Source organism: Bolinopsis microptera, chromosome 5 (genome assembly GCF_026151205.1).
Source record: "Bolinopsis microptera isolate Bmic1 chromosome 5, MBARI_Bmic_1.0, whole genome shotgun sequence".
NCBI lineage: Eukaryota > Metazoa > Ctenophora > Tentaculata > Lobata > Bolinopsidae > Bolinopsis > Bolinopsis microptera.
In genome coordinates, this window is record NC_087076.1 from 1387129 (window position 1) to 1407010 (window position 19882).

General features: G+C 37.8%; 2 protein-coding genes across 2 annotated transcripts; one reads left to right on the plus strand and one right to left on the minus strand.

Annotated features, from left to right (window-relative positions):
* Nucleotides 1-16242: 16242 nt before the first annotated feature.
* On the plus strand, nucleotides 16243-17259 carry LOC134815027 (uncharacterized). The gene is made up of 2 exons (XM_063823469.1): nucleotides 16243-16489; nucleotides 16660-17259. The coding sequence occupies exons 1-2, from the start codon at nucleotides 16255-16257 to the stop codon at nucleotides 17001-17003; spliced, it is 579 nt and encodes a 192-aa protein (XP_063679539.1). The 5' UTR covers nucleotides 16243-16254; the 3' UTR covers nucleotides 17004-17259.
* LOC134815028 (armadillo repeat-containing protein 7-like) lies at nucleotides 17089-19755 on the minus strand. The gene is made up of 4 exons (XM_063823470.1): nucleotides 19692-19755; nucleotides 19069-19238; nucleotides 18477-18623; nucleotides 17089-18300 (listed from the first exon to the last, which is right to left on the minus strand). Exons 1-4 carry the CDS (start codon nucleotides 19746-19748, stop codon nucleotides 18159-18161), a joined length of 516 nt encoding a protein of 171 aa, XP_063679540.1. The 5' UTR covers nucleotides 19749-19755; the 3' UTR covers nucleotides 17089-18158.
* Between the last annotated feature and the right edge of the window lie 127 nt (nucleotides 19756-19882).

Genomic DNA, 19882 nt, shown 5'->3' on the forward strand with positions numbered 1-19882 from the left:
AATGAAACCAACTTTATATGGAAGGTAAGCCTATATTACACCTTATCTATGATTATCAGCTCAATATCTACCTAACTGTGGATTCTGTGTTCAAATAATAGCAAAAAATGAACAAAATCGCCTATATCTCAGTTCGCGATATTTGCATAACTGATTTCGCTCAAAACAATAGAACTCAATAGGGTTTCAATATTTTTACATGAAATTTTCATTATTTGAACACAGAATCCACAGTTATGTAGATACTGAGCTGATAATCATAGATAATGTGTAGTATAGGCTTACCTTCCATATAAAGTTAGTTTCATTCAAAAATATTGATATTTGACCATACCAATTTATGGGCCAAAATCGATCAAATTTGGTGCGTATGCCCAAATATGGTTATATGGTTTTTGGCTCATAACTCGGTCATTTTTTGTCCAATCTTAATGAAAATTCATATACGAGTTCAGGGGACCACTAGCTACGAGTAGAGCACCTAAAATCTGGTTTTTGGGCATGTTCAGGCTATTTGGTTAAATTGGGCCTAATTTGGACCAAATATGGGCGTGGCTGCCCCGCGGGCACCGTTTGGCGGTCGGGGTCCGGGACCCCCTCCAAAGTTCGGTCACTGGTCCTAGTTTGTTAGCCAACTGCTATCTCGAAACCAAGTTTCACAAAAAAATCAGGGTGAACCCCCCCCCCCCCCCCCCCTTAATATTGGTCATAATTCGTAAAAATTCAAGTTACTAGTAGGACTAGGATCAATATTCAATATTTAATTTTGATTTATGCAGTTCACCTGTTCACAGTAATATGATCATAATATCGACGAACAAAGAATTTTCCTTTCATGTTTCATACTATTACTAGCTGTGTACAGCTGTACGCAGTCCGACTCTCAGACTGTTAATTTAATTGTATAACTTTTTATATATCTTTATCATTACAGTTACACAAAGGTATCATAACAATATTATTTCCAAGCCATACAATGTTCCAGTTCATTCTGCTTGGAGCTGTCCTGATAAGTGCAAGTTTTGCCAAATCGCCCACGACCAGTACAAGTTCCTCCTCCAGCTCGCCCCCAGCGAGAGAAAAAGTTGGAATAACCTTTTGTCGACACGAAAATAAGAAGATCGAAATCGGAGCAAAGGTCTACAAGGGATGCGAGGAATGCACATGCACGACCAAGCCCTATATCAGCTTCATGGGACCCGCGGATCAAGGTAAATATTATGTAGTTAATTTTATGTTAATGAATTATATTATATATATACATATGTATATAATTATGATGTTTCTTTTGGAGAAATCCAGTTTCAAGAGTGCTCTACCCGGGAGGGGAGCATTGTACAATAAAAACAACGATTCTACAAACTCAAAGTTTCATGCAAATGCAATCATCAGTGTCAGAATAACTTACTAAATTACTAAATCCATATTTTCCTAATAACAAGCTCCTTCATAAAATTAACTTAACTAAACTAAATCAAAAACAAAATCAAACGAAAAGAAACGAAAATGAAATACAAGAACAAAAACTAAAATTAAAATAAAATATTCCTAAAAGCATTTCTTCAGCATAAACTTGTTGGTGTGCCTACATTTACTTATGAGTTCCCTCCTCCTATTTAATAGATTGCCATCTTTATTTAAAATAATATAAAGTTTTTCAGTAAGGCAGAGATGACAGTCTTTCGTACCCCCCTTGTACGGATGAGCATGTTTGATTATTTTCCAAGATATTTTATATGGTGTTTGTTTATCTTTCAACTCCCATATTTTCTTAGATAGCTCCGTCTGATTTCGTAGCTTCTCGAGTTTGAAAGAGCTTGTGTGTGAACTGAAACGGGTCTTAAAAGTGTTTTCAGTAAGCCCAATATATTTGTGCTCTTTCTTTTCCTTTTCCACTGCAATAGTTGCTCCATATATTACTGCTGCTTCCAGGCATTGTCCGTTCAGTGGGCACATTTCCGGCTTTCTGCAATTGCACGTTTTCGATTTAATTATAGGTTCTTTCTGAGCTTGGTGTCTGGTGCTCGCTAAGATGGATCCTACGTTGGGTAGGCAACTGTATGATAGCTTAATTGTGTTTCTGTTGAACATTTTGTGGAATTGGTGTCCTCTGGGGAAGTGCTTGTCTAGTAATCGGAGGAAGCTTTTGCCTATGTTTGTTGTTACATTTGAGCTGTATGGGGGGTTGAACCATATGATCTTCCTGGATCTCTTCCTGTTGGCTCGTGGCAAGGCGGTGCTAGTATCTGTAAACTCTAGTTGGTGGTCGTGGCCGCTTTCTTTAAGTGCTGTTCCGTAAATCCCTTTCGCTTTGTCAAACTCTTCTTTATTGCAGGAGATGTCCGATAGACGCCGGTTTATCATTTTGGGGAGCTGGTTTATGATTGTTGAATGTTGATTGGCAATTGATCGGTGTAGTTGGTGTTGTACACACTGCACTGATAACGATATCACGTTGAACGTGTAATGTAAATATAGTGTGGATACATGCGAATATATATTCTAAATAACTGATAAATGATATTCCACACAAAGCATGAAATTGTGCTGTATATGAGTGGTGATTTCGCTCTGAGAATCAGGGTCAGTAGCTCAATTGGTAGAGCAAGAGACGCGAAATCTCGAGGTTCTGGGATCATTCCCCAGTTGTCCCTAGTTTTTCAGAGTTAATCATCACATATAGACAGCATGAGAGTAGGCCTGGCCATCTCGAAGTGATAATAATAATTAAATGTTTCGCAGATTGGCAATTGATCGGTGTAGTTGGTGTTGTACACACTGCACTGATAACGATATCACGTTGAACGTGTAATGTAAATATAGTGTGGATACATGCGAATATATATTCTAAATAACTGATAAATGATATTCCACACAAAGCATGAAATTGTGCTGTATATGAGTGGTGATTTCGCTCTGAGAATCAGGGTCAGTAGCTCAATTGGTAGAGCAAGAGACGCGAAATCTCGAGGTTCTGGGATCATTCCCCAGTTGTCCCTAGTTTTTCAGAGTTAATCATCACATATAGACAGCATGAGAGTAGGCCTGGCCATCTCGAAGTGATAATAATAATTAAATGTTTCGCAGATTGGCAATTGATCGGTGTAGTTGGTGTTGTACACACTGCACTGATAACGATATCACGTTAAACGTGTAATGTAAATATAGTGTGGATACATGCGAATATATATTCTAAATAACGTTCGCAATTAAGTTGAGCACAGTACTGAATCACTGATTTTGTCTGACGATGCTAAACCTTCCAGCTGCAGCTTTTGCTGGCATGTGCTCTAAAATCAGTTATTTTTGAAAACCCCTGAACATACTGACTATTACTATTAGTATTATACAGGATAGTGGATCATGATACAGATGTTTTGGAACTGTAAGTTGTTGAATTTCTCAGGAGAAGGATAAGCAGGTTACTTGTTCTCTTACACTCACTCTCCGAGTGAAGTTGTTGAAGCGTTCTGCGCAAGTCATTGTCTGTCACCCCTTCGTTACTGGAATACAGTGCTTTATAAGTTAATTAACAGTATGTCAGCAAAAACTAAAAAGGCAATAGTAATACTACATTGCAACTATTGTCTGATCATTAAAATTGTCGTGGTCCATCTCTCGTTCTCTGATTATTTTCATCGGTGGTTCAAAAGACAGTAAACTAAAATACATGTTTTAGACTACCTTAAGAACGACAAATATAGTCTACCATAAATTTAGTCAAACTTTTGACTAAAATTGTTGTAAACCAAATTTCATGAGACTAAATTTTTCGGCGACTAATTTTAAAGTAGACCAAAATTTCAGGAGAGCATATATATATATCATATTATCAGGAAACGATGTAACAGAGTCGATATATTATTTTAATGTTGCCATGGGGTGGCAAATCTCCATACATCGTGGTCCGGTAGTTTCATTGCATCCTAATATATGGCAGGAATATTATTGAGCTTACATTGTTTATAATTAATATAATGACATCACCGTTCCTACTGCTGAACTACTTTGTTGGGAGGAAATACCGTTGTGAAACTACGAAGCACAAAACTGTACCAAATTCCTATTGCACTTAAATGGTTAGAGCTCCTCTTGGACATTACATTTTTAATCGATCCATCCCAACATGTCATGTTGAAACAGCTGAAGGATCATATCGACATTATGATTAACTACGTCGTACCGACAGAAATGGTAAAGTCGAAAAAGGGTGAAACTTGAAAGAGAAATCGAACAACGTACTATGAAGAACTTAGTGATACAGAGTCACAGAGTCACAGACTGTATCTGATGGTAACTGCAAATAGTAGAGAAGAGTAGGAGTAGAGATAAGAGTCTCGGTATCACGTGACTACAGTTTACACTTTACAGTTTAAAATCCCCTTCAATAAAAAATTCTATCCTTTTTATTTTTTGTCGTTTCTTTTATTTATGTTCTAACGTTAAGCTAATAAAAATTAACATTAATCACACGTAATTAAGACAGTGTAATTATTAAACGTGCCACACAAAACCAGATAACAAAATTTACCTATGTAAAATAAGGTCTTCATCATCCGTCAGGTCCAAGAAAAGGTCTACAACATTTAGTTTCTGCGGATGTTCATGGTTTACTGGGTTGTAGGCGAAGTTAGCTAGACTCGCAACGATTTCCTGCTTAGCATGTGCAACCTCACTTTCACAATACTCTGTCAAAAGGGCCTGAGATAATAGGGTCACATTCTTTATTTTTATTTCTGAATTCGCTCATTTGCTACTGCTAACTACCCATGGCGCCCCAGTTACTTACTGCGTACTGCACTTTATAGATTTGGATTCTAGAGTACGTTATATTTTATCCCGGTAGTTGTACCACAATCCGCATTGGATATAGCACAATGTACAAGAAATTCAAGAATGTTACTTAACATTCTTAGAATGTACTCCATCAAACTCGGTTATTAGAATTAAAGCCCGAGATTATTTGTATAGCAAAAAAAACGGGGAGATTTCCATAATTTAATAAATCCTCCTCTATAACGCGGTTATAAAAATGGACTTGACGGTGAATGGCACAGGGGTGGTGGATAGTGGTACTGCTACTTTCCTTACTGGGTGAAGCTCATCCTGTCATTCCGCCGCATCTTCAATCGGTTTATGAACAGAAAAAGCCGGAGGTCCTCAGTTAATATAGTAATACTTTCCGAAAACTAAAAGCGTGGACAGTGAATACTAGGGCGGATTTCAATTTCATGATACTCACGAACATGGACACGAGGGATGATGATTAATCTACACTCGACTATCACGTGACTTAGTTAAACAAGTTCTCTAGATCAAGATGGCCTTAATTGAGTGACTGTACCGTGTACAGATTACACTTACAGATCCCTAAACGTTTACTCTGACCTGCGGCCTGCCCCTAACGTAATTTCTAATCCCAGGCCTAATATGCTATAGCTAAAGCCCTAACAATAGCGAGAAATTAGACTAACTTCCAAATCAGATTGTTTTTAGCGAAATGTGTTGACTTTTGTCATGAATGGGTAATGGGTTTAATTTGTCTACAGTACATTATTCAGCGTTTTTAAATACACCACAAGTTTAAAAGATAAGATAAAACAGTACGTGTTTAATTCGCTCATTTGCTACTCCTAACTACCCATGGCGCCCCAGTTACTCACTGCGTACTGCACTTTATAGATTTGGATTCTAGAGTACGTTATATTTTATTCCGGTAGTTGTACCACAATCCGCAATGCACAAGAAATGTAAGAATGTTACTGTAACATTTTTAGAATGTACTCCATCAAACTTGGCCATTAAAATTATATTACAGCCTTATAGCCCGAGATCGTTAATTTTTCCCAAATTATCCTATATTCAAACGACGATTTGGTGCCCCCTAAGATGGCGCCTCGGTACTTTTATAAAGGCAAAGGCGCAGGTTATATCTCCACAGAAAACACACTCCCCAACTTGCGTTTATTGCAGTGACTTCTTTCAAACTTCATGAATCGAGATCAAATCTTTTGCAATGTGTTCAGAATCATGATATATGCACTTATCACAGTGCTTGCAAGCACGAACGCCGCTATTGTATTTATATTCGCTATATATATATACCTTATCGGACCTTATTTGGACGGACATAACTTGAACGCTGGAGGCCCTAGCGTTCACCTTAATGTCCGTTCAAATAAAGTCCGTTCAATTAATGTCCGTCCAAGTTAAAGTCCGTTGAAGTTTTTCAAAAATTTTTCCATTTCGAAATTTTTGTTCAGAATATGACAACTTTTTAATTTCAGTCAATTTCAATAGCTATCATTAAACTAAACTATATCGTTGAATCAAGAAAAACAAGATTGGCTGAATTGTGCATCACGTGCTAGCTAGAGCTGTTTGGAAAGTGGAATGCGCCACGCCACACGCGTGCAAATCTTAAACTTTATGTCGCGCTCGAGATCAAGCCGTTTGTTTAAATTAAACCACCTCTAGTAACACCGCCAGCCAGTAACTTTTGCTGGGAAGAGCAAGTTAACTTATTGTAGGTTTATAACCTACCAGGACGCGCGCCGAGTTGGAGTTGGACTCGTCGACGGTCCAATATATGGAACAGATATTTTACGAGTATGAGTATCACCCGTTAAGTTAACTTATTATGTAAACCGGTATATAGTATATTTTACTGCAAAATCAGACATTTTTTTTCGTAATCAAAATTTTCTTTTTTACCCTCTAGAATAATAACAATTTGACAATATTTTAATATCCGGCTATCTTACTATATATAAAGCGAGACGATATATAATTATATGGATGCAGGGTTCCGTGCCATTTTACTGACACCACGGCATCAACTTTAACGTGACTTTCCGCAAAAACCGTAAAAGATAGCTGAAAAATTTTTTACTGGGTCAAATGCTTTAAATTTAATGGCCTCCAAATCAGTATGAAAAAATAAAAAATAGGCCAAGAAATAGGAGTTTTAGAGCCCAAAATTTGGATCTCCAAGTGGTGTCAAAAACACAATTTAAATAGGTAATAATGATTTCAGTTTCTAACTCTTGACACCATTCGTTATTAAGACAATAATAATAGACAATTTAAATTATTTACTATTTATATCGTATTGCTGTGTAAATTTGATTCTAATGCTAATTCTAATATTTGCAAATGCTGTCTTTAAATTCGACACAGTAAATTTAAAAAGCGAAAACGTGGTGTCAATAAAAGTAAATAATTATTAGGACGGGTACCCTACTAGTAATACTAATTAACGGGTGATACTCGTAAAATATCTGTTCCGTATATTACCGTCGCGCGTTCTGGTAGGTTAAGTAAACCTACAAGTATAATAATATATAATAGTAAGTAGTTTAGAAGGTGCTTGGCCGGATATCATAACAATAGGGTAGATAGCATGATCAGGGTAGCATGAAACGTAGAGAAAAGTGTTTTCTAGGAAAAAAAGTCAAAGGGGGGGGGGGGGGGGGGGGGTTGGGTCTTGATTACGGTTGATTACGGAAGGGGGGAGGGGGTAAAAATTGCTAAAATATTGCTTACGTAATATGTGAACGACCCCCCCAGAATTATGTTGAACATAAATATGTCTCGTTCGATAGCTGGTTAATCCTTCTGCCTTCATGAATTAATCCGTTCCGATGTATCGCAAACACCCTGTACATTCTGAAGCTATGTACGTATAACTAACATTATAAGCTATTTTATCCAGGTAGATGCGAATCGATAAAACGGGGTACGACGGAGACTTGAAGTCGTCTATTCTCGATCAGCGTGCCTTAAGGAATCTCGAATACAAAGCCGAACCGTATGGAGAACGGCACTATACACAAGAGAACAGCACCTTGTCTTTATGTTTAGCTTGTACTAGAGACTAGTAGTCATTTAATGAGGCCAGGAGAGGGAATCAATTCGAGCATCACTGAAATAAGTCAGTTTAGAGACAACGCTCGGAGTATTACTATGACCACTGGGACATCATTCATATGATGTTACATTCTCAATCAAGCCTTCTCGGCTTCTTATCTCGGTGGTTCTCGTGTAACTGTAAAATTCGGATTGGAATATTATTTATGAGTCGCATAGTTGAAATGTTTTCTTTATGCTCCCTCTGAATGAAGCAAATATTTCTTTCGCGTCGACCGAACGTTATTAAGTTGATTGACGATGTCAACCCTTCGTGCTTCGATATCGTTGCTCTACTTTTGACTTCGTTGCTCTGCTTCTTTAAATTAACTAATTCGATCTTGCATTCTTCGATCTTGCATTCTATGATTTTGCTTTCTAAAGCACAATCCTGCGTGCTGAATCAATTTACCTTCCATCTTCGAGATTTTTATCAAATATAGCCCCCGACAGTTGCGAAACCAGAAACGAACTTAAAATGTTAAATCGATGTATTTTCGGACGCTGATTCCGAATCACCCCCTGATGCTTTAACATAAAATGCTCCCCTGGCGGGATATCACGCGTGATATCAGATATGACCGTATAAAGAAGGTGGTATAATTTCTCGCATCTCGTTAGGGTTACTGTTAGGGTTTCAGCAGCATATATGATATATGCTTTTGTTTATGTTATACATTATGGATTGGGTTGGGATCAGATTAGAGGGCTACGGTTTCGATTAGGCCAGGATCGTTCAGACTTCAGGGCCAACTAGAGAACCTTGGATGATGATTTAACTCAGTGTAGAGTTATCTAAAAAAATAAATTTAAAACGACGTACAACGTAGATTTTGAGTTATCTTAAAATCTCCAGAAAAGTGTCATTTTGGGCCGATCAAAAGTTTGCAACTTTGACTTTGCAGATTTCTGTCGTCTGATTTAGATTGGCTGAATTGTGCATCACGTGCTAGCTGCATTTGGAAAGTGGAATGCGCCACGCCACACGCGTGCAAATCTTAAACTTTATGTCGCGCTCGAGATCAAGCCGTCTGTTTAAATTAAACCACCTTTAGTAACACCGCCAGCCAGTAACTTTTGCTGGGAAGAGCAAGTTAACTTATTGTAGGTTTATAACCTACCAGGACGCGCGCCGAGTTGGACTCGTCGACGGTCCAATATATGGAACAGATATTTTACGAGTATCACCCGTTAAGTTAACTTATTATGTAAACCGGTATATAGTATATTTTACTGCAAAATCAGACAATTTTTTTCGTAAAAAAGATGTACAATTCGGGAAAATCTCATCACTCATGCCCCCTTAACGGGTGATACTCGTAAAATATTTGTTTCGAATATTAGGACGAGTCCAACTCGGCGCGCGTTCTGGTACGTACTACTACTGTTAGGTTATAAACTTACAAATGCCCAATCTTATCTGTACTAAATCTAATGCCGATGGCACCCCTTTCGCTCGCATAACTGATAACATGATCTGCGCGAGGCTTTTAAAATTAATTGTGTACGTTACATTCTTTATGTTATGTGTTACACGACTAAATTTTATTGTCCTTCTGTCATCATTCATAATTATACATTAGCTAATATTCAATTACAAATTTTGCAGAGCTTTGAGAACTTGACCAAATTGGTTATGGTAAAAACAAATTCAAAATTTAAGTTTTAGTGAACCGTACGAAGAAATTTAAACGAGTAACATCCGTTAACTTTAACTTTAAGATACTTTGAACAATTAGTTCAGGTTTAATTTTATTACTCAATCTCATTTTGTAGAAATCTTATTTGTTGTTGGATTGCATTGCTTTCGGGCCGATACCTAGTACTAGTAGTAGTACTAGTAGCGTACTTCGCGATAAAGGCAGTAGTTAGTGACAGTGTGACTTAATGAGCTGACATCAGACATGAGGTTTTATTAATTGTATCACGTCGTGACCCTCATTGCTATTTAATTTAGTGTATCGGGGCGAAAGCCACGATACATGTACAGCTAACAGCCGCACACTCGTGTGCGGCGGGCCAACAACGTTAATTTTAAATTACGTGAGGCAAACATAAGGTTAAGAGGTTTATCGCATCCTTATATATATTATTATTAATGTATATATATATATAATTATATATATAATTCGAACAATTGAAACAAATCAAATTGGCGGGCAAACGATCCGTTTCATGATATGTATAAAAACCAATACCAATCATCAGTGCCCCGAAGCTATCCATAATCTTAACCACAACCCTAACCCTAACCCGAGCCCTAAATAATCGAATTCACGTTTTACTAGCCTGTCACGTGACCAAAACGGTTTTTTGCCCATAACTCTCCAGGGAAGCATTTTAACCCTACGTCATGGGGGTGATTCGGAATCAGCGTCCAAAAATACACCGATCTAGATCACTTTCATGCCTAAAGGGCCTTTTCACAAGAATTTTCTTAAAATTTGGGCGAGCGATTTAGTAGGAGCGGTGCCAAATAGAATAATGAATTGTAGCGCTATTTTTATCGATCATGAAACATTTACAAAATTATCAAAATTTACAAAATTTCCAAAAAATCTTTTAAAAAAACACAGTTTATTGTGTCCGTCCAGACTCCAGACCAGAATCAACAATTAACTCTTAAATTGAAATACGGATCCTAATTCTACCAGCATCACGGAACTCAGTAAAGAATTTTCCTCTACCACTACACTCGAAGGCCAACGCAGTTTACAACTTTAAAAGCCAAAGATATCTTACTACCTTACTTCATAGACAATTTTAAAATTTGGACGGACACAATAAACTGTGTTTTTTTGGAAGATTTTTTGGAAATTTTGAAAATGTTTCATAACCCGCTGAGAGCTGCGCGTAGAAATAAGATTGTTGAGCGATAATTGCGCTGGTGCTACATTTTATACCATTGGATAGCAAAAATGCTCAATCGAATGTCGCCCTTCTCAAAAAACTCAGCACAGGTTCTCATAAAAAGTTATGAACATTTATATGGTCAAAATAAATTCTTACGCCGCGCGCCGAACAAAATGAATTCATAATAGAATAACTTGCGCGTTGCTACACGTATCTATGGATACGCGTCGCTTCACGTATCTATGGACACGATGACTATATATAGGCATGAGCGGACGGCTCATTTTTCATATCATTACAGTCGCGCGTGTGCTAAATACATCAGTTCTGCGAGTTATGTTGTTAAAATCTCGCCTCGTCAAATTGAAAGAACTTTACTTGCTTTAGGAGCTACTAAACATGGCCCAACCATGAACCAGCGAATGCAATGTGCCACGATGCAAATGTTGTGAACTTAAAGCTTCCCTTGGAAAGTGGAAACTTCTACTGCTTATAGAGTTACAACATCATTTATTTGTTATTTCCCAATGTAATGTCTGTGGAAAGGCTTACGTCGGTCGCACTACTCGCTCTTTACGGGTTATATTATAGTTATACGGGCCGGTTATATTATATATTAGGACTGGAGAACATAGGGTCAAATATTATAAACTTTTAAATGGCGATAAATAAGTGATGAATATAGTTTTTGCTTACATTTATTGGATCGTGGTTATACTTATAGACAAAGGGAACATTTCTATCAGCCGAATACTCGGGAAATCGGAAGTGAGGGTTAAATGAGGAGCTGCACATTGCAGCAGTCTCGGGCGAAGTACGGTACACACTACTTTAAGTTTAACAGTCACTGGCCAAAATTAATCCTTCGGCTACCTGCAATTGGCTGGTTGCACGTGTGTAACAATGTGGCTGTTGGAATACTCCGAAGTAATGTCGTTAAATTTACTGGAGAATCAATGATGAGGTCTGAGGACATCGTGTGTATTGGGGTACAGGGCCGGTAGCATGCGTTAATTTAGGGTAGCATGCGTTAATTTACTGACTCTGACACTACAACATTGGAATCCTTTATCGATTACAAGCACAGCTCGTAATCAATAAATGTAGTGGTTGTCGGCTGAACAGATTGCCGATGCAACCGCTACAAATTAGCTTTATAAGAGTCTTCAGTCATATTGATTTCTTCAAATCAGAGCTGCATTTTACACCCTCCTGTCTGGTGGCAGTGCAACTGTTAGTTAAAGAGGTAATTTTTGGGGTACCTCCCTACAGGCAATTGTGAAATAAGATGGTAGCATGCCTTAGAGAGCGTATCTCCAATTTCAGGGGCGACCCTAGATGGATCAAAGATCGTGCATATCTAGGGATATCTGTGATCTAGCGCCCGGCTCTACATTAAATACAGAAATATTACCGATTTTACGAGAAAATCGTGGTGTTGCTTGCTTACCTATGTTCAATGTTATTATGCTATGTATGTTAGAATAGGAAATGATTGCGGTGCCAACAAAGAATGCGGCCCAATATTGCTTTAGTTCTCCAGTAGGATATACAACTTGTATGAACAAGGCCAAGGCATGGCCTCAAAATTCGTTGCATCGTGTATTTGAATTGTAATATGGCCTAAGCGGGATTATCGTCTTGACATGCTTTTCTCTGCATGAAGCCTAAATACTAAGTGTGGTAACACGTCGGTTAGTCAACGGGGACAAGCAGTACCGAAAATAAGCGACTCTTAGTTGAATTTCCCCCAATTTTTCTCAATGGCTGGGTGGCCTAGTGGTTAGAGCTTCCGCCTTCTGTACAGAAGGTTCAGGGTTAGAATCCCAGTTTTACTCAGTCTAGGGAGTAGCTAAGGATTCATTGGATCTATGTGATCTCCTCGGTCGAATTAGCCGAATGATAGGAAACTTGATTGAGGGTTAAATGAGGAGGGGTGCCTGTGCCAAAAGATCAAGAATCTTAGGATACTCCTTCAGAACATCTACAATGTAGTGTACTGTTAAACAAGGGCGGTCGAACTATTCGATGACCCTGTAGAGGAATCTACGAACTTTACAAATTATACAAATTATTATTATATTCTTCACCAAGAGAGATTATCAATTTGAAAGTCATGTTAATAAATTTAAATCACAAATTCATTATATCATAAATTCAAATCATACATCCAATAACTTTAAGAAAATCAAGTTAACAGTCTGCAGTCTCTCGTCATACTTAAGATCCACTTTGCTGCTCCTCGGCTAGGACGTTCTCTGCACAGTCTCTTCGTGAGTTTCACATATGTTATGTCCTGCCCCGCCTTCAGACAGTCCAGAAATTTCCAGATAGTAAGGTTTGAAAAGGATAACATTGAGTGCAGTAGAGGCCGTGGAGCAATCCTTCAGCTATGTTGAACTCCGGGGAAGCAGCATCTTGGTGGACTCCATTTGTAGTGAGCGAAGGTAGGATTGATGAGATCTCGATCCATGTGGACTCGTAGCTAGTAACTGTAGAACTCCGCTATGTCTGTAGAAATAGAGTTTTCTGCGCTGTATCCAGAAGTAGGGGCTTGTCTGGATTCTGGAAGGGTGTCTAGGAAGTTTCCAAGAGATGTCTTGAAGCTTGTCAAAGTCCTTTGAGTATTGACAATTTTGGGGAGAACATTCCAGAGTCTTCCATCTCTTACTGCGAATGAGTGGTCGTAGGTGGAGCGTGCAGCAGCTGATGCTTGTTTGGTGAGAGAAGGGAGTATAACTTTAACTCCCAGTCTGGCATTCTCTCTGAACTGTACATCTAGAACATTTGGACATATTCCCTGGAGAACTTTCCACAGATGTATGATGGTGTAGCGTTCTCGGCGTCTTTGCAGTGATGTAAGTTTCAGTTCCTTCAGTCTATTCCATTTAATCGGTGTCTCTGAGCTCTAGAATCCGTCTGGTGAACTAGCGTTGTATGCTTTCGATAGACTGGACATCATAGATCTTGTTTTGATTCCAAAGCGGGCAGCAGTACTCCACTCTGGACCTTATCAGGGATTTGTAGAGCTGGAGCATAACAAGTGTTGTCCTGTCTTAGAATACTCCAAGAGTGTTGTCAGTGTTGAGTCTGTTAGTCCTTGCTCTAGTTTGAGGGCTTCAAGGAATTTCCAGATGGTAGGATTTGAACACTGGACGAGGCTGCGGAAACCATTATGTCATCCTTCTGTAAGGTTCAAAGAGCGTGGGAGACCAGCTAGACAGCAATCGTACTGGTTCCAGGACAGGTGATCGAAGCGAGCAGGTCTGTTTGGTGTTCCCATCCACGTGGACTCAAAGTATAATGTTAAGACATCCATATCTGCGTAGTGAATGTCATCAGGAGGGATGAAAGGTAGAGCTCCGATCCGTTGGAAGGCTTTCCGGATGTCGGATCCAACCACCTGATACTCCGGAACAAGGTCGGAGCGAGCGAAGTTCCTCCATAGAGCCTGTTTGAAGTGGAAGTAGCAGCCACGTAGAGTAGTCCCGGGCCAGACAGCAGTGACACTGTTCCGTAGTCTAGCTTCATTATCACAAAGGGCGGTGTCTGGCTGGAAAGGTCCAAAGCGATCCAGTTCTTCTAGTAAGTTTGTGTAGTGTTCTTGCCGCTTTCCAGGGAGAAGACCAAACGCCAGAGGAAGTCTGTAATTGTCTGGGGTGATTCCATGTACTGTCAGGAGTTGGGTGAATAGATTGGGTGCCACCTTTTTTGTTTTGTGTTGCTGCGCTGAGAGGTACAGGTGTTGGTCGGCAGCTTTCTGCTTCAATTCTGCTCTGAACTCTGCTTTCTTAGCTAGAATTGTCTACTGCCGTAACGGCAAATTTTGTCCTTTGCACGTGACTCCTGAGAAAAATAATTATTATTAATAGACAAACATGAATCATAACACATAGATAGACTTATTACAATTACAACCTGTAAATCTTCTAGTGGTGAAATAATTAATTTTCAAAAGTATTAACTACACACCATGTTGCAGACTCTCGTGTGACACACACTTGACTTACTGACTTAATGAGCTGACATCAGACATGAGGTTTTATTAATTGTATCACGTCGTGACCCTCATTGCTATTTAATTTAGTGTATCGGGGCGAAAGCCACGATACATGTACAGCTAACAGCCGCACACTCGTGTGCGGCGGGCCAACAACGTTAATTTTAAATTACGTGAGGCAAACATAAGGTTAAGAGGTTTATCGCATCCTTATATATATTATTATTAATGTATATATATATATAATTATATATATAATTCGAACAATTGAAACAAATCAAATTGGCGGGCAAACGATCCGTTTCATGATACAGATATGTATAAAAAACAATACCAATCATCAGTGCCCCGAAGCTATCCATAATCTTAACCACAACCCTAACCCTAACCCGAGCCCTAAATAATCGAATTCACGTTTTACTAGCCTGTCACGTGACCAAAACGGTTTTTTGCCCATAACTCTCCAGGGAAGCATTTTAACCCTACGTCATGGGGGTGATTCGGAATCAGCGTCCAAAAATACACCGATCTAGATCACTTTCATGCCTAAAGGGCCTTTTCACAAGAATTTTCTTAAAATTTGGGCGAGCGATTTAGTAGGAGCGGTGCCAAATAGAATAATGAATTGTAGCGCTATTTTTATCGATCATGAAACATTTACAAAATTATCAAAATTTACAAAATTTCCAAAAAATCTTTAAAAAAAACACAGTTTATTGTGTCCGTCCAGACTCCAGACCAGAATCAACAATTAACACTTAAATTGAAATACAGATCCTAATTCTACCAGCATCACGGAACTCAGTAAAGAATTTTCCTCTACCACTACACTCGAAGGCCAACGCAGTTTACAACTTTAAAAGCCAAAGATATCTTACTACCTTACTTCATAGACAATTTTAAAATTTGGACGGACACAATAAACTGTGTTTTTTTGGAAGATTTTTTGGAAATTTTGAAAATGTTTCATAATTATGAAACTTTTTTTTTTTTTTTTTTTTAATCGATAAAAATTATTTTATAAAGGAGCAACATGTCATAGCGCTACAATTCATTATTCTATTTGGCACTGATGATTGGTATTGTTTTTTATACATATCATGAAACGGATCGTTTGCCCGCCAATTTGATTTGTATCAATTGTTCGAATCATAATGCTCCTGCTTAACTGCAGTCGAGCACTCTCTTTGGGAAACCAAACAGCAACTATTCATTAATTATATATATATATATATATTTCGTTGCTGTACTCCTACACATTAAAAGTCGGTATATATATATTAGTACCGAGTAATTCCTTCTATTTCCAAAATTAGTTGCCATGAAATAATTTGGAGAAATGGTTATTAATATTGGTCATAATTCGTAAAAAGTCAAGTTACTAGTAGGATCAATATTCAATATTTATTGAATATAATTGTATAACTTTTTATATATCTTTATCATTACAGTTACACAAAGGTATCATAACAATATTATTTCCAAGCCATACAATGTTCCAGTTCATTCTGCTTGGAGCTGTCCTGATAAGTGCAAGTTTTGCCGAATCGCCCACGACCAGTACAAGTTCCTCTTCCAGCTCGCCCCTAGCGAGAGAAAAAGTTGAAATAACCTTTTGTCGACACGAAAATAAGAAGATCGAAATCGGAGCAAAGGTCTACAAGGGATGCGAGGAATGCACATGCACGACCAAGCCCTATATCAGCTTCATGGGACCCGCGGATCAAGGTAAATATTATGTAGTTAATTTTATGTTAATGAATTATATATATATATATATGTATATAATTATATATATTAGCTCTGGGCGGGCCACCCTCTGTATAATTTGTCGGTCTTAGTTTCAACATATTCATTATCTTTTTTTTAAAAATTTGACAAGTTCTAATTTTCCTCAGGACAAGTGGTATGCAGCGAGGGTACTTTCTGTTGTCTGTTCATTGACAACGAAGGTAAAACTCAGCGAGCTTACACCGGTGACAAATACAGTGATGGTTGTAACACATGTACATGTAAAAAGGACATGAGTGTTGAAGATTGCACTCAGCAATGGTGTAAGAACATGTGTCCGTATTATACTGTGGATAATATCGTGAATCATACCAAACTGGGAAAAGTTATTGCGATTGACGACGCAGTCGGCAAAAAGAAATGTCCCAGAAAGTGCAAATGCACGCGATCAGGAAGAATTAAGTGCACAGGACGCTGCCTTAACGAGAGTCCCATGGCCATATTTGGTTAGGTTAATAATTTTAAGGCGGGCGAATTAGTAATAGCCCTGTGTTAAAGTTTAAACCAAGTTTGAGTTGATAGTAAAACAGAAACAATCTCTCTTATAATTATAAAGCATGAATAATTTTCTTAAATGTTAAAAAGAATGAACAATTTAAAAATGTCTTAAGAATAAGTAATACAGTCACAAATATGTTAACAACTTTTTTCAAGCATGGAATATGAAATGTATGGTAAAAATGTATTATTGATTTACTACAACCATATGATGCAGTTTTAAATTGACTTTATACACTAAAAATGAAACAGAAAGACTCTAAACGCTGTAAGAGTTACAACAAATTTACAAATACGTTTGGAAATTTCAGTGCCAGTTTGACAGGCATAGTCAGTCTTTGAAATTTGAATAAATGAGTACCTAATCGTTCACATATTACCTAATCAATATTTTAGCAATTTTTACTCCCTCCCCCCTCCGTAATCAACCGTAATCAAGACCCAACCCCACCCCCTCGTGTATGTGTGTGTGTGTGTGTGTGTGTGTGTGTGTGTGTGTGTGAACGCTCGAAGGCATCCAAAACCATTTAAAATCCAAAATTAAAACTAACAGTATTAATATCCTGGACAATAACTTCATAGTGGAATTATTTTGGGAAAACATTTGAACGGACTTTGACTTGGACGGACCCGTAAACGGACAGACTTTCTTCTAACGCTTGCGTCCAATTAATTTCCGTTCAAATTAAGTCCGGTAAGGTAGCACAAAATCTAAGCTTCAAATGATAGTCGAAGGATTGCTTTTCATTGTATTATTACCAATCTACACGTGAATCTACTTCTGTTTGTATCCTCAAATAAAACATTTCAGAGGGCTTCCACATTCCACGTTTTAGTTTCATCGGTCAACCCAATCTTCAGATATTTGGTAATACTAATAGTTTTGAACTTACGCGCATAGGAAATTTCATATCTTGAGCTTTGGCCCTACCCCTTCGGTCCTTCTACTACTCAAATAGTTTATTGTTCGCAATTAACTTGAACACAGTATTAATTTTGTCTGAAGATGCTAAACCTTCCAGCTGCGGCTTTTGCTGGCATGTGCTCTAAAATCAGTTATTTTTGAAAACCCCTGAACATACTGTCTATTATAATACAGGATAGTGGATCATGATACAGATGTTTTGGAACTGTAAGTTGTTGAATTTCTCAGGAGAAGGATAAGCAGGTTACTTGTTCTCTTACACTCACTCTCCGAGTGAAGTTGTTGAAGCGTTTTGCGCAAGTCATTGTCTGTCACCCCTTCGTTACTGGAATACAGTGATTTATAAGTAAATTGACAGTATATCAGCAAAAAGGCAATAGTAAATACTACATTGCAACTATTGTCTGATCATTCAAATTGTCGGTGTCCATCTCTCGTTCTCTGATTATTTTCATCGGTGGTTCAAAAGACAGTAAACTAAAATATATGTTTTAGACTAACTGCAAATAGTAGAGAAGAGTAAGAGTGGAGATAAGAGTCTCGTTATCACGTGACTGCAGTAGCGGTAAGATAAGGTCCAGCTTCTCAGAGATGTGGTCTCTGTGTTGTGCGTTAACTGCGAGGTTAACCAGTCCCATCACACCCATCCTGGAATATACGTCGCTACAATTTACAGTTTACAGTTTAAAATCTCCTTCAATAAAAAATCTATCCGTTTTATTTTTGTCGTTTCTTTTATTTATGTTCTAGCGTTATTATTAAATATTAAATCAAAGTTCTAAACAAGGGATAGTTTAAAAAACAACGCCCAAGTCTAATCTTTCCCTAAAACAAAAACAAAAAATTAAAAACTTCATTGCAATTTCCGCCAATATCTCTTGTCATAACTCAAATTACGGAGATAATGCAGGTCAAAGATATAATTCAAATAAAGATTTCTTTTACATAAATCATGCACAATCAGCGAGAATAGATTGCTTTGGGGTATGCTGCCTAGCAGACGTGTTAAGCTAATAAAAATTAACATTAATCACACGTAATTAAGACAGTGTAATTATTAAACGTGCCACACAAAACCAGATGAATTATTTACCTACGTAAAATAAGGTCTTCATCATCCGTCAGGTCCAAGAAAAGGTCTACAACATTTAGTTTCTGCAGGTGTTCATGGTTTACTGGGTTGTAGGCGAAGTTAGCTAGATTCGCAACGATTTCCTGCTTAGCATGTGCAACCTCACTGTCACAATACTCTGTCAAAAGGGCCTGAGATGATAGGGTCACATTCTTCATTTTCTTAACATATAATCTTATAGTACAATATTTACTACACCATGATGAAATAAGAGGAAGTGAAAAAAGATAGCACCGTATTAAACTGGAATTAAACAGGAATTAAACCGAATTACAAGAATTAAACCGAATTACACCGTATGTAACATCCTTTGCTGTTTACTTTTAGTGCCGGCGTTTAAAATTTACACGTTTAAAATTTCATGAAATGCATCCTTTTCCAAAATGAAATATTATTGCACTCAATTAAATGAATACTTAGGCTGGGCTTAGGATAACTACTTCTCCGTTAGCATATCCGACGATCGCCGCTTCCTATTGTTGCAAGCTGTACAAATTTATTTGTCACCAAATTTGTTTCGGATTGAGATAATCGAACGACCCCCCTCTCTGATGTAAACAAAGCAGGCTGACTGGTTTGCTTACCTGAAGGTACTCAAATCGATCAGGACGGTAAACTTGCTCCTTTCGTCTTCGCTTCATAACACTAACAAATGTCGAGAGTTTAATATGTTATAAAGAACACATTTGGCAATGTGAATATATCTAGAAAAGATATCGGCAGAAATTAGAGAATGTAATTTTGAGTAAATACACTGCATCGTTTGACTTAAAAC

Excerpts from the sequence above, each read along its gene's own strand:
- LOC134815028 (XM_063823470.1), bottom strand. The coding sequence starts at position 19,748 with ATGAAGCGAAGACGAAAGGAGCAAGTTTACCGTCCTGATCGATTTGAG. Across the intron at positions 19,239-19,691 it reads ATCGATTTGAGTACCTTCAG|GCCCTTTTGACAGAGTATTG; the intron begins GTAAGCAAACCA and ends CTATCATCTCAG. Across the intron at positions 18,624-19,068 it reads GAAGACCTTATTTTACGTAG|GATGGGTGTGATGGGACTGG; the intron begins GTAAATAATTCA and ends CGTATATTCCAG.
- LOC134815027 (XM_063823469.1), top strand. The coding sequence starts at position 16,255 with ATGTTCCAGTTCATTCTGCTTGGAGCTGTCCTGATAAGTGCAAGTTTT. Across the intron at positions 16,490-16,659 it reads CATGGGACCCGCGGATCAAG|GACAAGTGGTATGCAGCGAG; the intron begins GTAAATATTATG and ends AATTTTCCTCAG.